Source organism: Spodoptera frugiperda, chromosome 23 (assembly GCF_023101765.2).
Source record: "Spodoptera frugiperda isolate SF20-4 chromosome 23, AGI-APGP_CSIRO_Sfru_2.0, whole genome shotgun sequence".
Lineage (NCBI taxonomy): Eukaryota > Metazoa > Arthropoda > Insecta > Lepidoptera > Noctuidae > Spodoptera > Spodoptera frugiperda.
Window position 1 is genome coordinate 4430696 of NC_064234.1, and position 20156 is coordinate 4450851.

A 20156-nucleotide genomic window follows, 5' to 3' on the forward strand; every position below is an offset into this window, starting at 1 on the left:
TTTGTTAGCGATACACGTTTGACAATAGTTTTGAGCAACGATGGCCAAGTTTCTTCTATTAGTAGTATTGTCTTTAGTATTTGTCCTTGGCAATGCGAGGCACATCCACCCGAGTAGTGTAGGGCAAACGGAGGAAGATGTGATCAACGACAGCGAACCGATTATCAAGGACATTGACGGCATGCCAATTGTAAGTACCTTGACTGTCTAATTTGTGTGAAACTTTTTTTAACGTTTACTTATAGCTCATACCCATATACAATACAAATACTTATGTATAAATCTGCTGATCGGTTTCGATATTGGTGGACCAGTCTGTCTAATTAGACTAGTCCACTACGCAGGAGATATTATAGTGCACAAGTGTGTGTGCTAACACAGATGCATTCTCTGTTCCGTTACTCTCTGAACCCAATGGGCCGGCACACCTATTGGTGGTAGTATCCTCCCAGAGAGAGGTCAGGCGCGGCCTAAGGCTTTCTGAAACACCGGCTATTGTGTGTGTCGGGTTCGATTCCCGCGTCGGGCAAAAAACATTTTATTACTTAATAATAGCACGTAATTATTTGACGAGGAACTCGACTAGTTTCAAGCCATGCTAGAGGCTCATATTTGTGTGTCGCCGAATGATGCTCAAGGATACGAGCCTTTAGAAATAATTTTGTATATCTCAGAAAAGTTATAGTTTTCTTCCGGCCTTCATGAAAATGGCATTGAATTGATATCTTGTCTCTCAAGAGTTCTATCATACAGACTCTAGAGATTATTCAGAATATATTACCTTGAAATGTACGGATGCAGCTTGTAGCTCACCATACATATTTTTATAGTTGTTTTGTAAATTATCTATAGTAACGTTTATCTTTATCATATCCTTCTCATAAATTATCCTAATCATACAAAGAAGATATATAGAAGACGAATTACCTACTTACTTTGTGATACTAAACTTTGTTATTGAAATAATCTAAAACAAGGTATTTTAGAGGACTATAGGATCATCTCTGGCTGTCATTTTTGTATCACAAAGTCGGATTAACTTATCAGTTAAGAATAGTACTTGGCCGCAGGTGGTAAGGTCTAAAATCGGATGAATGATAATGATCGTGACTTTTCTCTTTTCAGGAGGTGATACGTAACATCAAACCAAATCGGTTCGTGCCAGTGAACAACGTGCTGTTCTTCACGAGGTACCCTCCGTGTGAGGATGGTTTTGAGAGGGACCTACTGGGTGACTGCAGGGAGGTCTGGAATTAATGTAAATAAACAACGGACAACTTGAACGATGTTTCTTCGTTTCACGTTACCTTGGAAGTTTAAGGGACAACTTTGATCTACTAAACGTTCTTCGCAAGTCTATTGGTTTGTGGCGTGTTCCACATGCACATGCAGTACAACGAAGACATGTTTCCATCAGCGAAGTCCTGTATTTCCTGTATTAAACTGTGTGATACTAGCGTTAAGTGCCATGTACTTTGATCTTAATTTATAATACTTAAGTTAGATTAAGAATGGAGATTATAAAACTATTTTAATAAACGTTTACACTACACAATCTAGATTTTACTTTAACAAAATCATACTGCAACAGACTGGTTGACGTTGATCAAGTTTTTGCAAGTGCGATAAGGCGTCTCAGGTTCGATTCCCGGGTTGGCCAAACTCTTATCGGGCTTTTTTCGGTTTTTCGAAAATTTCTCAGTAGGAGCACGGAGTCTGGAATTGTGCCTAGTATATAGCAATAGGCCAACCTTCTAAACATGGGACTTATAACACAGGTGAAAAGTGGGTGCACATTATATAGCGGCATTACGTGTCGTGCCTTCGGGGATAAAAGGCGTGACGTTGCATCACCAAAATCATACTATTCAGTTTGTAATAAAAAACAAGTAATTGGAACGAGTCGAATATTATATTTATATCACAAAACGTTTGAACATACGTTTAAATAATAATTTAACGCTTACTAGAATTTCTCTCAGGGTACAATCACAAGACACTCACGATTTCAATAACTTACTATTGTAGACACGTCAAAATGTACTGAAAATTTCAAAGTTCTCGCAAAATGTTTATACGCTACAGTTACAGTGCACTTAAAGTACTCCTAGGTTCCACGGCAGACACAATCTCCTGTCATAAAGTAAAACAATTTGGGTCTCGTCGAGCGGACAGGCTAGCGAGCTAGCAGACTGGTGGCCGACGAATATGTCTGCCTGCAACAGAAAAATAATACTAAAATGTAAACAACAACAATGGATTATCCGTACGCTTCCGATCCTTATCTTCTGTTAATTAGTGTCAGTATGTCTGTTGCTGAAGAGTATCATTTTTTAATGATATAAGCCGGTAAACGAGCAGACGGGTCACTTGATGTTTGATGGTAAGCAATCGTCGCCGCTCATGGACACTCGAAACACCAGAGGCGTTACAAGTGCGTTACGGACCTTTTAGAGGTTAGGAATTTAAGGGCTGTTGGGGAATCGGGGATTGGGAAGATTTTGGTAATCAGTAACCTCACTCACACAACGAAACAACGCAAGCGTTGCTTCACGTCGGTTTTCTGTGAGGCCGTGGTATCACTCAGGTCGAGCCGGCCCATTCGTGCCGAAGCATGGCTTTTCCATACTTCACACATAATGCTACTTAAGGACGCGTTCTCAAATCTGACGTAAATAAGCTATTTTTCAGTACATATTACGACCAAAAGAAACTTAACTGAACATAACTAACAATTACAATAGATAGATCACTTCTTTATCTCCAAAATATTGATTTGTAATGTGAAAAAAAGTTATATTTTATTATTGCAAACACGATTTTTCTTTACCTCTTCACACAAAATTGACAAAAAAGGGTTGAGTTTAGGAACATTTTACTGCTACTACACGCATAATTCTGAATCTCAAAAAAATATCCCGGGGAAGCAGACATAATCAAAAATTATACTATGGGAAAAAATTACGAAAATATTTCAAACTAGCTTCCGCCCGCAACTCCGTCCGCGTGGATGTCGGTCTTCGCGTGGAAGTTTTTTTTTTCTCCATTTTGAGTAACTCTTACAATGACATCTTATAAATATCTATTGGAGCCAATTATGGCTAGGCCCATAATAATTAAGGATATCCCTCTACTGCTGTTAAGCTTGCGTTCTGTAGTATAAAAGTGAAAAATTAAGATTTTTTTTTCTACATATTATTCCACGATAAAAAGTATTTTATTTTATGCCCAGGATAATAAGGTATAATTATACCAAGTTTCATCGAAATCGAACCGTTAGTTTTCACGTGATGCCTGAACATAGAGATAGACAGAAAGACAAAAAAAAATTAATCACATATTCCGGTTTAGTATCGATCTATAATAAGATAAAAGTACCTACGCCTTTACCTACTTAATAGAAACTAAGCGTAATTCATGTATATATTTGGTGTTTCTGTACCGATTTCTATGATTTTTTTTTATTTAATAGGTAATAAGGTTAACATTTTTTAATTAGGGATGAATGAGTGTCATAAACGTAAGAATAGGTAGACAAATATAATTAGAAAGCTTCGAACTGCTAAGCTATCGGGAGTTATACGTGTTATTGTGAGTCAACCATAAAAGATAGACATTTGCTGTCGTGGAATATTTTTTAAACAATTTTAAGGAGAACATTTCCGTCATACATGATTTCTGTGTAGCTTTAACCATTAAGGCTGCACACGTGACGGAAGCTTAAAAAATGGAGTAACTTTTCCCGTTTTCCCAACATTTCCCTTCACTGCTCTGCTCCTATTGATCGTAGCGTGATGAAAAGTGTACTATAACCTGCCCAGGAGTATGAAGAACAATTGTACCAAGTTTCGTTGAAATCTGTCGAGTAGTTTTTGATCTATAAAGAACATACAGACAGACAGACAGACAGACAGACAGACAGACAGACAGACAGACAGACAAATTTTTTTCTGATTGCATTTTTGGCGTCAGTATCGATTACTAATCACCCACTGATAGTTATTTTGGAAATATATTTCATGTACAGAATTGACCTCTCTACAGATTTATTATAAGTATAGATTGTCTCGGAAATAAATAAAAGTTCCCGTTTAATTTTTTCTCCTATTTTGCTGTCAGACATCAACTTTAAAGCGTAGCAATAAGGGTTATTTTATTTGTTTACTATTTAGATTTATTGGATAGAAAATGTCAAATGAAATTTCAGTCTGCGCTCGAGCGCTGTCGTGGGTGGACGCTGCGTCGCCTGTTACAAAAAATGGCCTTGAAAAAGATCGCTGTACGAGTACAAAATATTTGATAAATTATACTTCACAAACCAATCTTGATATTTTTACCGACTTCACAAAAAGGAGGAGGTACTATGTTCGGCTGTTTGTATGTTTTTTTACACATTCTGTACGAGCAACACTTTACTGAATATAGAATGTTTCGTTATATTATTTTGAACATGAGGTTAAATCAAAATCCAAGATGGCGCCGACAAGATTTGCCAACTTTCCATCATGGGTGTCATTTTCATGGTTTTTGGGGTCGCTTATAGCGAATATGGAGTCAAAATCAAAATCCAAGATGGCGCCGACAAGATTTGCCAACTTTCCACCATGGGTGTCATTTTCATGGTTTTTGGGGTCGCTTATAGCGAATATGGAGTCAAAATCAAAATCCAAGATGGCGCCGACAAGATTTGCCAACTTTCCAACATGGGTGTCATTTTCATGGTTTTTGGGGTCGCTTATAGCGAATATGGAGTCAAAATCAAAATCCAAGATGGCGCCGACAAGATTTGCCAACTTTCCAACATGGGTGTCATTTTCATGGTTTTTGGGGTCGCTTATAGCGAATATGGAGTCAAAATCAAAATCCAAGATGGCGCCGACTAGATTTGCCAACTTTCCATCATGGGTGTCATTTTCGTGGTTTTTGGGGTCGCTTATAGCGAATATGGAGTCAAAATCAAAATCCAAGATGGCGCCGACAAGATTTGCCAACTTTCCATCATGGGTGTCATTTTCATGGTTTTTGGGGTCGCTTATAGCGAATATGGAGTCAAAATCAAAATCCAAGATGGCGCCGACTAGATTTGCCAACTTTCCATCATGGGTGTCATTTTCATGGTTTTTGGGGTCGCTTATAGCGAATATGGAGTCAAAATCAAAATCCAAGATGGCGCCGACTAGATTTGCCAACTTTCCATCATGGGTGTCATTTTCATGGTTTTTGGGGTCGCTTATAACGAATATAAAGTGAAAATCTAAGTTCAAGATGGCGCCGACATAAATATATAAATGACCATGCCAGATCCTGCCCCACTTAATTTCATCAATGTACAAAAAATGTAAATTAATCAAAATTATGCAATGAAAATAAGACCCTTGGTTACTTAATTATTATTCTGATAAACTTGCGGATAAAAATTAGGAAATTTAAAAACCCAAGGCCTATTTCCTGTATTTATCGCGACCCTCTGCGTTTCTTAGTACGCTTGCACAAGGAACAAAACGAGTAATTCAATAAAAAAAAGATTTATTAATGTAATGTGTACGAATTTTAATATGAATTTGGTTTTAATACATACTGCTAGTTAATTTTTTTTTATAATATATATTATAATGAATGCATATTATAATTATGATTTCGTGTTTGAACGTTAGTGATTAGATGTAACGAAACCTCATTGGCGTGCGTGTGTCATTATGTCCAAAAAGTCATTATTTGACATTCGCTCTGTCTGTTCTGTTTACATTGTTGTTTCGTTATGATTATGAATTAAAGTAGGATTACTAAAGGTGATATTGGTGATGAGTGATGACATTCCTTCCTTTCATAGCTAAACACCCTATGATAGCATTGTAATTTAATTATTTCTACCATTATAACTGCAATTAACCTAACCTAAATGTAATATTTTGTACTTAGATTCATATAGAAACCGCAAGATCTAAAGGCTTTTAATCATGTTTTTAGTTATCACTAATAGAGCAGCAATAGAATGCTACATTTGGCATGTCTGTACACTATATTTTTTTGGTGGGACAAAGCTCTATAGAGATTCTGGCATTGTCATTTTTCGACATGAGTGTCATTGTTGTGGTTTTTGGGGTCGCTAATATCGAATACGGAGTGAATCATTCGATTTTATAAAAATTGTCTTCTTCCGGAATTAATTGACCCAAGACAGGCAAGAAATATGAATTTACGGGCTCATTCCTCGCATATTCAAACAAATATCGTGAAAATAAAGAATTGATGTTTAATTTATTTTATGTATTTTCTTTGTTTGTTCCACCCAGGTCTTGTCACGTTCGTTACCATAATTGTTTTTTTTTATCTTGGCGACCCCGAAAACCATTGATATAAAACCATAATAAAATATACAATGTGATAGGGGTGAGACTTCTAACCCGTTAAGGCTGAGTTCTACATCTAATTTTATCGACAAAAGTCGGGGGTCGAAGGGGTCGAATCCCCTCCCCTTAAAATTATGGCAATTTTAATATTTTTTTTACTTTTTTTGATATCAAAGGTTGTATACGTCGTAGAAACAAAAAAAAAAAAACGACAAACGGTAGCTAATAACCTTGGTTAACTAATTCATTACTTTTTTCATATGTTTGATAATGTTTTGGTGAGAAAAAAAATCATTTGTGAATTATTTTTACTGAAAAAATCGCCATTTTTCAATATTTTCAATTGGGGGTTCAAGCCCCATATTTTTTTTTTGTCGATAAAATTAGATGTAGTACTCAGCCTTAACGGGTTAGAAGTCCCACCCCTATCACATTGTAGATTAAAAAAACTTAAAAACATGTTTTTGTGATGAACCGAACAAAATAATTTTAATATTAATACTAACAGTAGGCGGAAAATTTAGTATTGTTATGAGAATAATTAGTATAAAAGATATGGCGAAAAAGTGCTCATCACGCTAAATATCTTTTCTTGAAAGTATATTCAAATCTCTTCAGGTTCGGCTGGGCTGGAGTCCATGTCAGGGATTCTACATCCTCGATTTTCGTATGGCGCTAAAATGTGCTCATCACGCTGAACAACTTTTCTTAAGATAGTATATTCATATAAAATGCTCATCACGCTAAATATCTTTTGTTGAAAGTATATTCAAATCTCTTCAGGTTCGGCTGGGCTGGAGTCTATGTCAGGGATTCTACATCCTCGATTTTCGTATGGCGCTAAAATGTGCTCATCACGCTGAACAACTTTTCTTAAGATAGTATATTCATATCTCTTCAGGTTCATCTGGGCTGTTAAGTGTCCACGTCAGGGATTCCTGACCCTTGATTAATTTCTACGAGGTATTAATTTGCCACCGGTCCTTGATAAGTCTACAAAGATTGAACGAAATCGGTCCGTTTAAAATGGGTAAAAATCGAGTTGGAAGAGGTCGGTTATATAGAAACATACAAACAAACACACATACATACATCCTTTACATATGAAACTAAATAAAAGCATGTAAAAAGTTAGTTTTGCGTTGGCACCATTTGATTTTTGATTTCGAACGCTTACTTTCCGAAAACTATGAAAATGACACCAATCGAATAATCCGAGCCCAAATTCGGCACTGAACGGAATTGAACAACAGATAACACAAAACATTTGAGTCTACGCACGCACTAAACAAAATAAAAATATTAAAAAAGAAAGTAAGAAAATATTCAAACTTTCAAAGTATTAAGTTCATTTTGTCATAATTTCCGCAGCTATCCGTGCGTATGTGTGTATTGTCGAGAGTCGTGTCAATGTAGTGATGCGATTCGATACCTGTCAATTATGAGAACGCGTCCTTAATTTCCGATAGCAAATTTAAAGCCTTGCCAAATGTAGCGCTCTCAGCACAGTGAAATACTTCAACTCGGCCGGTGCAGGCACTCAGTCAGTACAAAAGGCATCGGATTGAAGTTTCACTCCGATGTAAGCCGTTGATGTAAGAAATGAAAGTATAAGACATAATATATGAGAAATGTGAATATGCAAATAAAAAAACAGTTTGTTTTCTTTGTGTTCTCATATATTGTACTACCCGTAAATCATTAAAAAGTTGGGATTACGACAGGGAAAAGAAAACTTACTGAAACACATAATACCGGTCACATTAGCGAAGCAGGGGGTAGCGTCACGGCGCCGTGGCCGGAGAGCGGCGAGGGCAGCGTGGCCACGCCTCGTATCCACGCCCCACGCTCGCAGCAAAACGATTCCACGTTGTTCAACGCGCGCATGTAAATAGTAGTCACACCACCTGGTAGAACAATTCAAAATTATAAAGAAATAGCAAACCCGGCGAACTCCGTTTCGCCACCAATGATTTTCCCTGTTTCCTGCTTTTGTCTTGAATTTTTTCCTGAATTTTCTTTGCTATAAACCTCACGGAGCCCGATACCTTTCCAACGAATGCAAAATCGTGGAATTCAGTTCGTGCGTTCTGAAGTTAGCGTCAGGAAGGAAAAGCCGACTTATTTTATGTTGTAGAAGATTGATTATGAAACTCATTAAAACCTTAAATTGTAATTTGGCAATATATGTGCAATTTCAGTAGTTTCACCCATATTATGTAAGTAGTCGACAGCGGACACGATAGGAGGTACTGTATACCCCGCCGCTTTGTAAGCCTTGTTGCATTACGAACACTGATATTGTGCTTGTCCAATTAGCAAAATGTGTGATAATTATACAAAGTTACTGGTTATGTTGATCTATGTTATACTTTATTAGAAAAGTAAATAATTGTAGATATTTTACCACAAATCCGCAGCACGTATGTCAAAGATATTTTTCAAAATATCTTACTAAGCAAACAAGAACTTATCACAAATGTATTTCTTACTTCTAATATAATATGATAATCTGTAATTTTTATAAAAGTAATTCGAAGGTTTAGGATATGGGGTTCCCTGGTCAAATCGGACGGAAATTTACGTCACATGAGGACCTAAAACTTCCCATACAAAAAAATTACGTCATCGCTAGTGACTATTGACAAATACTATTACTTCAAACTCATGGTAGAGGTACAGAGTTCTTAGAAGGAATGTACCTCAGGGAACACGTCACAGATTACCATCACCGACCTCAAACCTCGCAACTACGTAATCAATCAGTAAATCCCCATATCCTTAGTTTACTTATCGCAGGCGGTATCTAAACAATTTTCGTCACTGCGGTTTTAAGTCATCGAACTATTTAAACTACGTACTCGTATATCCTTTAGCAAATATCAAAAAAGCAAGTGACATATAGTTAAGGAAATGTTTTTGGATTTCCATAACAGATATTTTATTTTATAATATTTCCTTGTCTGTGTCACATGTGTGTCAAAAGAACTTACCTGTTAACGTGTTATTACTAATCGTTCTGGTTAAGTATTCGATAATGTTTGCACTATGAATAGTGAGTGTGTAAGTGTCTGCATAAATTTAAATCATATCCGGAGCTGCGGACTACCTAGCGGGTTACCGGGGCTTCGGTTCGAAAAGCAGGAGTAGGAACGGGGTGGTTTTTAGTCAGTAGGATTCTGACACTCCCTTTCGCCTCGCCCAAGGCGAGAGATGTCATAGGATGATTCTCCCCCTCAAAAAAAGGTACAACATACAGGTTCAAGGACTTCAAGGTTTTGAAGCATAGACGTTATACCCGACGTTATTATATAGTCAGCAATGTGGAGACACACATTTCTTTCCTACAGACTTTCCAACTAGACATTAGACATAAAAAGCTCAAACCAAACCCTAAAATTCCCTTCCAGGCCCGACCACGTTGTTAAACTGTCACAAATAAAACGTCTGTATTTAATTTTATGAGACGAAAACAATAATACGGACAAAAGTATTGTCATGGCTAGGTGTACCACAAGATTGTGTTGAAAAAAAAAAGATAATTTTGAAAACTTAAAAATTTTGCAAAACCTGTAAGTATTCATATAATTAGAGACCTCAATTTGAACAAGTTCTCAGTAGGACAAGGCCAATGAGCAGAAACAATGAAGTTCTGGTTGACATTATTTACAATTGAGTAAAAGCTAAATTAGAACATAATATTGCGACGTATAGTCGCAAATACTATTTGTCAGTGAATTCCTAATAATCAATCTATTCATACGTGACTAGATTTGATGATATACATATTTTGTAGAAAAGTAAAATATGTTCTAAATAGTTTACTGGCGTAGTCATCAGTATCATAGTATTTCTAGCGAACTGTATGTTTGGCCTAGAAAATATAGATAGTAGGTAAAAGTTTCATAGAAATTGAAAATAAATTGCGTAATCTATTTTTTAGCTATGAAAGGATACACCTGTCTATCTTTCGAAGACATAGAAGTCAAAACTGTCATAAAATAACAGCTTCGACTGAATGTACATTAGGCAAATATCCAACGGATGTTATGTCTGGGTTTGCATACAATTATTACCATTCTAGTTTTACAAACAATGAGAGCATCGTAGATCCTAATAACATCGTTATTTTAAACTACCAATTGCTATCTTAAAAATACAGTTAATTTTTTTTTTGGACACGAACCCCACACTACTGTTTCCCCCTGTGTCGTGGGTGCATTAACAAACAAACAAGTTCACATACATATGACACCCAGACCCGAAGAAAACAACAACAAGTACATCACATAAAGAGTTGCTCCGAGCGGGAATCAAACCCGCTACGCGTTGTGCGGCAGCCGGTTACCTAGCCACCGCGCCAACCGTGCAATCAAGGTCATATCTTCGAAATATAAGTAATCTTAAAATCCAGTTGGCCACATTAATGGTCCATTATGTTTTGCTTGTTGTAACGAGCAATTATCTATAATGACTCCGTAATGACGACATCATCGACCATTATTATTGTAAAACCGTCCCAAAGAAATGATTGTAATGAGGCTGATGTTTTGTTGTACTTGACTACTTAACACATACTAGTTAATAGTTATTGCTTATAGATTAATATAAAATGGTTGAGGATGAAATGATAATCCATTATTAAATTAATAAGTGTTTTCTTAACTTCCCACCAAAAAATAAATATGCACCTATCCGGAGCTGCGGGCTGCCTAGCGAATTACCGACGCTCCGGCTCGAAAAGCAGGAGTAGGAACTCGGTGGTTTTTAATCAGTAAGAGTCTGACACTCCTCGCCTGGCCCAAAGCGGGAGAAGTCATTAAGTCTTCCCCCTCAAAAAAGTACGCACCAATAATGATGAGCTGTGTTCCAAGGTAGGCCAACGCATGGCCATGTCTGGGCATGGACATCTCCGTCTCCTGCCTCCATTTACGCAGCTTCCAGTCCCAAACGTCAATGGCGCCGACACTAGTGACCGTCTGTTCCTATAAGACAAGGTTTTGGTAAATTAATGTATCTACTTTGCGTTTCTTTGTTGCTCTCTTGGGATGTCCATAATAAGATGGTATAGTACCTAATATGTGCATTGCTAACATGGGAGGGTCTAAAAGTGTATGTCACTGCAGTTTAGACAAAACTACATGAAGTTACCATCTCCTTTTTAGTTTTTTTAAATCTATATCTTAGTTGGCGTAAGTGCGGGTCTGCGGACGGCGAGTAGGGGTAGCTAGGTAACCATCAGACCACCACAGATGAAGCCCAGTAGGGCAGATGCCTGATCCGGAGCTGCGGACTACCTAGCGGTTTAACCGGGGCTCCGGCTCGAAAAGCGGGAGTAGGAACGGAGTGGTTTTTAGTCAGTAAGAGTCTGACACTACCTTCCGCCTCGCCCAAGGCGGGAGAAGTCATTGGATGATTTTCCCCCCTCAAAAAAAAGGTGGTGGAAAAGCCCCCGTACAAAACTATATTTACCTTATCTGAAACTTTCCCAGCTCCGCCAACGATGTACAATTTATCGTTCATTGCAAACATTGTGGAGAAACATCTGGGAAATCGCAGACTGTGTATTTCTGTCCATCTGTAAGTTTGTAAAGTTAATTTACAAATGTAAAAATTGTTTATCATATCTAATTTCTTGCGGATGCATCTGTTAGTCTATAAACAGTCGATAAATAGGAATTTGGGTAAATGCATGGAAATTCCATGCAACTATAGTCGGCACAATCTAAGAGGTAATTTTTTAGCGCGGCGTCAGTCAAAATGGCGACTGCTGCTGTAAATACTTTTCCTTCCACAGGTCTACAGGAAGAAATCCCAATAGGAAAAAACGTTGCGTTGAAATTTTCTACTGTGTCGTGGGTGCTTTTACAAACATACGAGTACAAGTTCATATACACATCACATCCAGACTGTGAACAACAATTTGTGGATCACACTAAAAGTTGCTCCGTACGGAAAGCGAACCCGCTACACATTGCACGGCAGCCAGTTGCGCAGCCATCGCGCCGACCGTGCAATCGGTACAATATATAGGTAAAATTTGATACTCACTCATTAGTAGTTGAGTTATAGCACTCAACGATCTTGCAGACAGGTTTTTTCTTCTCTCCCGTCATGCCACCTGCCACCCAGATATACTCGCGGTACTTCGCACAAGCCAGGGCCATTCGACACACGCTCATCGAACGCACTTCACTCCAGGATCCCGTCTTAGGGTCGAACTTTTCTACTGAACGTAGCACTCTGAAATAGATGATTAAAAAAATATATTGAATGAATTCTCGTAAGAAAATAGGAAATAAATCATCATCAGCTTATCACATTAGGCATGATCGGCTGAACCCAATCGTAAATTTATGTTTTCTTGGGTTGAGGTTTGATTAGCTTTGTTTGACTTTAGTCTATGTGATAATCTCACAAAAGGCGCCCACTCATTTTAATCCCAGATAGACTTAATACAAAACGGCAATGCCTACTACACTCATCTTAGCACTACGCAATGGTATAAATTACAATAGAAAATGTATGGTAATGACATCCAAAGTGTAGAAAAATCATCAATTATTAGAACTTATGACGGGATATTTACTATGTCGCCATGATCCATGATTAACTGATTTAATCCGTGATCATGCATCCGCTTGCAACAGTGCCGAAAATATTTACCATGTTTATCGGAAACTCATCGAAGTGAATAAACATGGTAAATATCCCGTCATAGGTTCTAATAATAGTTATCTATACACACATGTGTATTAAGTGTAAAATGAATAATCACCTTCCCTTCTTATCAAGTCCTCCAATGGCGTACATGGCCATGCGGTGTACCACGAGTCCAAAGTTCTTCCTCGGCGTCATCAGCCCACTTTCACTGAACCACGAACGAGACACTGGCTCAAAGCTCCACACGGTTGACACTACTGCAGACTTTCCTCGTATGTCGTCATCACGGGGATCAGCACCACCTTATATGGGTACAAACGTTGAATATTAAATAAATTTAAAATATTAACTAAACCACTATTATTAGAACTTGAGACGGGATATGGCACTGTTGAACTGAATGAGTTCATCGGTGATCATGGCGCTTGCAACAGTGCCGAAATATCGGAAACTCATAGAAATAAATAAACATGGTAAATATCCCGTCTCAATTTCTAATAATAGTGTTAGTGACTATATCAGTTTAAAAACTTATATTAACTTAACCAATCTGCAAATACGAAAAATAATAACTTGGACTGCACGGTTGGTGCGGTGACTGGGCAACTTGCTGCCGCGCAACGGGTAGCGGGTTCGATTCCCGCACGGAGCAACTCTTTGTGTGATCCACAAATTGTTGTTTCGGGTCTGGGTGTCATGTGCATGTGAACTTGTATGTTTGTAAACGTACCCACGACACAGGAGAAAATCCTAGTGTGGGGCAACGTTTAAAAAAAAAACCTATCTATTATGTAAGTAAGACTTTACTTTAGTCTCTAGTCATAAGAAGTAAGAGGAAATTATATTAAATTCTCGAATGTTCCTAAGATCTTACCCACAAGATAGACTCGGCCTCGTAAAAAGGCCACCGAGTGATGATGTCTTGGCTCCGGCAGATCTCCCACGTAATCCCAAACATTGGTCACTGGATCGAACCTGAAATCGTGTTCAATTCTATGATACCCACACTAATTAGAATAAAAAATCTTAAGATTACGTTCCTCTTTCCACGGATATTACATATTTCACAGAATGACAAAGCAGACAGAGTGTATTTTTTTAAACAGGCCAGTTTTCACTACATTAGATGTTATTGTACAAAAATACTACATCTTTATTAAGTAGGTATCTTTGTTCACCTGTAGATATACTTTCCAATGTTCCCTCCGAATCCATACGTAGTCAAGTGATCGATCCCACCGAAAACGAGAACAGTCTCCCTATCCCAATTGAACAAGGAACCGTCAGCGATGTAGTTCTTGTTCGAAGGTCCCAATATAGACGTGGACAATTTGTTCCTGAAAAATTCAATATAGCAAATTATTTTTCCTACAGATAATGTAAATTAACTGCATGTGTATATTGATGCATCTATTAAGTATAACGATGATGATCTTATTCATGTTCTAGCAAAATACTATGATGATTGATAGTAAGTTTCTGAATATGTATAAGGTAGACATAGACACATTATGTCCTTCTAGAAGAGAGATACAGACATAATTTTATAATAACTATATAGACATACTAAATTAACTAAAAATTACGGTTTACTCACGTAAATTAATGGAAAAAAAAACTCTACTAGTTTCGAGTCAAAGAGGGACTCTTCATACGGACATTCACAGACGCGGTGACATAGAGCTTTTCTCCATTAATTTACGCGAGTAAACCGTAATTTTTAGTTAAGATACAGACATGTTATTCTTAGCCAGTGACTCCTTTGACTGGTTGAAGAGTGATATCTGTGGACTCCCGATGTTGTTCTGTGACAGGGGTGCATTGGGCCGCGGGGTCGCCTCAGATCGTGACGCATTTGCTGGCGGCGATGGTCGACTTCCAGAAGTTGGGCTGCCGAATTACAATGATAAAATAATACAATCTTACTAATATTATAAACTAGCTACTTCCGCGCGGTTTCACTCGCTCTGCTCGGCTCCTATTGGTCATAGCGTGATGTTTAATAGCCTATAACCTTCCTCGATAAATGCACTATCCAACACAAAAATAATTTTTCAAATCGGACCAGTAGTTCCGGAGATTAGCGCGTTCAAACAAACAAACAATCAAACAAACAAACAAACTCTTCAGCTTTATAATATTAGTATAGATGGTAAAGTGATACAAATAACTTCCATCCATCCATCCCATCCCATCCATTACACAAAAACTATGGAACGGATTTATACAAAATTGGGATTACCACGGATACATGAGTTATTACTCGAGTAAAATGTATGTACAGATTTATTTTTGATATTTCGGTGCAGACGAAAAGCATCTGTCATGCACTTACTTTTTAGCGTTACTGGAGATTTTTGAATGATGTGGATTACTTTGAATAAGATGATGAGGATGACTGACCTTCGTGATCCTGCCAAAGCTGCGGTTGCAGCGGCAAGATATGAAGCTGCTACACTATGTCGTTTTTCTGTTCTTCGCATTGCATACTGGTTCTACAAAAAATATATATTATTAAAAACCTACGATTGAGAATTATGAACATAATAAAAGTTGTCTGTTCTGATTTTAAAAATAGCTGTGCCAAAGGGTCTTCTATTTAGTAATTCTAGTTCTTTGTTGCAAGTGCCTCTACATTATGTACTTCTATTAACATTGTTGCCCCGATTTCTCTTACTTTGTCAGCGATGCTAGTCTCAGCAGTTCCACTGCTGGTTTCACTGTTGGTGGTGTTCAGGTCTTCTGCGGAGTCCTTCTCTGGAGGTTCGTAAATTTGTTCCTGCTTGTTTGAAACCTGATCACAAACAATTGTTTGTTAATGTCTTGTACTAATTGTCACGCCTAATCAAAAGTACTGCTCAATACTTCACACAATATACGATTGCTGATATATTAGTGCCTACTATAATAACAATGCAAAGGGCTTTGGCTCGGTCTAGCAGTTTTATATAATTATATCTCTATTCGACTACCAATAAACCACTCAGATATTCACGGTTTTTATTATAACATTATATTTAGATATTGTACAAAATGAAGGAAAATAACAAGTCTAAATAAAAGTATAAAAGTAAAAGAAAATTGATTACGGCGTCTGGTTCGACAGAGCACATGTGTATCTGTTGAATTTGTTTGCGTCGTTGCTGTTGCGCCAATTCTTGTTGCTTCTGCAGCTCTTTTAGTTTTCTTTGTTCCTACAGTCGCATTACAAAAGAAATATAAATAAAATAAACTAAGTTCTACTTGTAGTATAGTAGTAGCAACAGTAGGTAATAATACTTCGGGATTACCTCAAATTGCTTTTGGTGTTTACAAGCGAGTTCGGGACCTCTCATTCTAGATTCAGCCAAGATAGGCATAGCCATTTCCACCTCCATTGAAGGCGGTGATCTATTTGACGGAGATATCGACTGTTGACCTTCTTGATTCTGCTAAAAAAATATTTCCTTATGCTTTTTATTAATCGCCGAAAAAAAACTAAAAAAATATAATTCGATTCGCACTAGGAAATTAAGAATTTCATTTGCACTGAAGCGTGCCGCGGCGGTGGCTGGACAGACTTTTCTGGGTTCATTTGTAATTGAGTAACAGCAGTCTAGTCTAGTCTATGACTATTCACTATACTATTATACTATGGTCCTTTTCTACAAATACAACAGCTGACCGCCTAGTCACTTTACTAACTCTTAACAAAATGGAGGTAAGCAGAAGAAGGCTGAAAAAGTACAGGAAACAGATGGCAGCTGGACTGATAAACAAAAGTATAGTATAAAGAAGAAACATTTATCATTTATAATAAAAGAAAATGAGAATAATAATAACCTGTTTTCTAACCTGTCTCCGGTTTTCGAAAAACTCACTCATGGTCGGAAAAGATTTGTCCTTATCGCCAGCAAGTCCTTTCAGCGTGGCTGGTAGAGGAAAGTCCATTTTAGGTCTTCGCATTTCCATTTTATCATTGTCCATGCCCCGCATAGTGCCTGATTAAGTATAAAGAGATAAAGAGTTTATAATTATATACTAACACATGAAATTGCAGCTGTAAGTTCTGTAGGCGGTTTTAAGAGAAAACTGAGCTAAACATAATATATTTTGTTGCTTCTAATAGTCCGCATGTTTTCCTTCTAATCCATGAATAGACTCGCGTATCTTAAGAATGTATATTATTGTAATATTTCAGCGAATTTTGTTTTACACTGCAGTGTTATTTGCACTTATAGTCGATTGACTAGAAGCTATTTTCTCAAACTCGACTTCGAATTGCAGCCACATTTTTATTCATAGGTATCAGACAATGAGGTGTTTTTACGGTAAGAAATCAATGCAGTAAAACCAGTTTTTGTTTAAGTGCAATAAACTTTTTAAAAGGAGCTCGCCGCGTATTACGTGAATTTGCTTATACATTCGTTTACTCAATACTTTCCATTTTTATGGCATTGATTTCATGAGTATTATTAAATAAAGGCTTTTTATAGTAAGTAGTACCAGGTATATTATCGTCATTCCTCCTCGGTGGTTGCATCATGGCCATCTGTTGGTACATCTGGTCCTTGGGAACCATAAACTGTTCCAAATACTGCAGAAAGTCTTTGTACGTCACATGATTCTGCAACGTCAACGTCATAGTGGAAGTTAGCTTTAGAAATTTATATTGCTTAACTCGAAAAGATGACAAGAAGAGCTTAGTGCCATACATACATTGCATGTCGGTGCTTTTATTGGAATAACAAAGGCGATATTATTGGTAATTAATACCCACAGATTCAGTCATATGGTCGGAGTATGGAGATTACCTGGATTGTCTACTCGTTTGCCGCAATCCCACAAAAATCCGAGTGTTTTAAAATTAGCAATTTTATAGATTTACATCAAAATCTATAAAATCGCTAATTTCTTTCTTAATTTCCAATTATCATCTCGTATGTGCGCCGCTCGCGCAATCTCGAACTCCCAGAAATATTTCCAGGTTTAGCTGCCAAATGACTCTAGTCTAGTCATTTCGCAGAAGTTATATTCAATATTCAATTTAATCTGGCCATATGCTGTAAACATTTTCATACCTTCCCGTATCGCAATAAAGTTGAAAATTTTGATGCGTTAGCAACAGCACTGCAATTTGATATCCCTGGTATGCAATTCTTTATTAAATACCTTTTCCTCGCCGATCCAGTTCCTCTCGGCCGGTTCCGTCAATCCAAGGACATCGATCCAGTGATAATAGTTCTTGGAATTGTTGCCGTACCAATATTTTATTATGACGTACCTGTGGATCATAAAGCGCAAATTACAGAGAAATTGTGCTGACTCACTATGGCGTGACTACCAAAGTTTGAAGACAGATATAATCTGGAATTATCAAGAATTAAAGCTTCATCACTAAGCAGGTTACTTATGTAGAGCACAAAAAACGTTTGAAATCAACCGGATTTGAAGGATTTAGTTCCATTAGAGGCTGTTATACTCTTAGCGAAAAATACCAAACCTTGAAAACTAATTTTATTTAATTAAAATCGTAATAGTTGGATGATTTGGATGAATCAACAATCTCATAGAGTTTTAATACTTGATATAATCTATAATTACTTGTCCTTCACCAGCTTCATATAAGTGCCCGATAATTGTATGTGACCGATAGTGCATACAAATTACGTTCTTAATTCAATATTATCTGATACGCTATGTATCTAGACTTTGTGAAACAAGTCCTTAGTGTATTTGTTTGTCTTTTCGTCACGAAGTTACAATGGATGTATTGGTAAGGCTTCTTTGAAAATCATCCAATGACTTCTCCCGCCTTAGGCGAGGCGAGAGGGAGTGTGGAGAATGACGTAAGTAGGTTTGGTACCTGCTTTTCCTTTTTCCCGCTGGAAAAGTTCTTAAATAATATTTTGTATGAATGATATACCCACATTTCATTCATATTCGTGCTTATTTTATTAATAGAATGTAGATGATGACTGATGACTTATTTTAAAAATAGAAATAGAATGTCTGCGGTCGTCAATGTCTAACAAAATATTTATTATTCTTATTATCGTCAGTTTCAGGTAGTTTTATTATTATACTGTACTTAGTATTTCATAGTCATTGCACAATTTGCAAAATTTACATTGTACAAATTGCTATTTTTAAACTTATGATAGTCTAGACCCGACTGTGCGAGGTATTCACATCTGGGATGTATTTTCGTTTTAATACGTGGTATTTTTAATGTTTTACGACCGACACTTAAGACATTCAGTGGAATGAAGTATTATATTGTAGGTATTGTTCTACAGAATATGGCACATACATAAACATTAGACTTTATTGCCGGTACTTGTACAGGTAATAGAATTTCATACTTGTATGAGATTAATATTTTGATAGATTCATCCATTCGTCCATTCGTCGTTTATTTCCAATGTATCATTATAATTGTTTTCACATTGTCAAAGGCATTCCTATTAAAAACTAGCTGATCCGGCAAACTCCGTACCGCCGCAAACATTTTTTATGTCGCACGTTTTCAGGACCTTAAAACTTCAGCACAAACAAATAATTCAAAACCAAAATTTGCCAAATCGGTCCAGGCGTTTTCGAGTTTTAACGAGACTAACGAACAGCAATTTATAATGATATATATAGATGAACGTCTTCCCATACCCATTACTATGTGCTGATTTCGTGTGGATATGATGATACCGAAATTAACAATGTTTTGGCTATGCAAACAACTAATGCTTAGGTCAGTGGCTTTCTATATAATGTTAATGCCCTTAGGACTTGTTTCACAATGTCTGGATAGCCGCTGTGTATCAGATAACTTTGAATAAGAACGTTATTTACATACATTATCGGTCACATAAGTTTATCGTGTACACAAGCCTTTTTTAAAGGGTTGGGCGCCGCGGCGCGGCCCGCCTTGGGCGAGGCGAGAGGGAGTGTCAAACTCTTACTGACTAAAAACCACCTTGTTCCTACTTCTGCCCGTCGAGCCGTAACCCGCTAGATAGTCCGCAGGTCGGGATAATAACCCCGAGCTGCATTTTATGTATAGAAGTATTTTTTTTAAGTTAAGTTAAAGTAAAGTGAAGTTAAGTTACTTTGTCGGGTTGGACCTACGATTTGTTATGGCAAATGTAATATGTGAAATAATTAAAT

The 20156-nt window shown here is 37.2% G+C and overlaps 1 protein-coding gene across 8 annotated transcripts in view; it reads right to left on the reverse strand.

Moving 5' to 3' along the window:
* Window positions 1-1893: 1893 nt before the first annotated feature.
* LOC118266932 (uncharacterized) overlaps window positions 1894-20156 on the reverse strand; it is a 28276-nt gene continuing 10013 nt past the window's right edge. For 4 of the 8 annotated variants that reach the window (XM_050702921.1, XM_050702920.1, XM_050702914.1 and 1 more), the window contains exons 14-29: window positions 18165-18276; window positions 17499-17619; window positions 16836-16993; window positions 16304-16444; window positions 16103-16207; window positions 15691-15807; window positions 15417-15508; window positions 14751-14903; window positions 14192-14350; window positions 13888-13988; window positions 13129-13315; window positions 12402-12593; window positions 11823-11928; window positions 11200-11335; window positions 8091-8257; window positions 1894-2216 (exon numbers count right to left, since the gene is read on the reverse strand). In XM_050702921.1, the coding sequence (XP_050558878.1) occupies window positions 8109-8257; window positions 11200-11335; window positions 11823-11928; window positions 12402-12593; window positions 13129-13315; window positions 13888-13988; window positions 14192-14350; window positions 14751-14903; window positions 15417-15508; window positions 15691-15807; window positions 16103-16207; window positions 16304-16444; window positions 16836-16993; window positions 17499-17619; window positions 18165-18276 (2029 nt within the window). In that variant the 3' untranslated portion in view covers window positions 1894-2216; window positions 8091-8108. The remainder of the gene's footprint in view (window positions 2217-8090; window positions 8258-11199; window positions 11336-11822; window positions 11929-12401; window positions 12594-13128; window positions 13316-13887; window positions 13989-14191; window positions 14351-14750; window positions 14904-15416; window positions 15509-15690; window positions 15808-16102; window positions 16208-16303; window positions 16445-16835; window positions 16994-17498; window positions 17620-18164; window positions 18277-20156) is intronic. The other 4 variants (XM_050702917.1, XM_050702916.1, XM_050702915.1 and 1 more) reach the window with 4 other exon arrangements.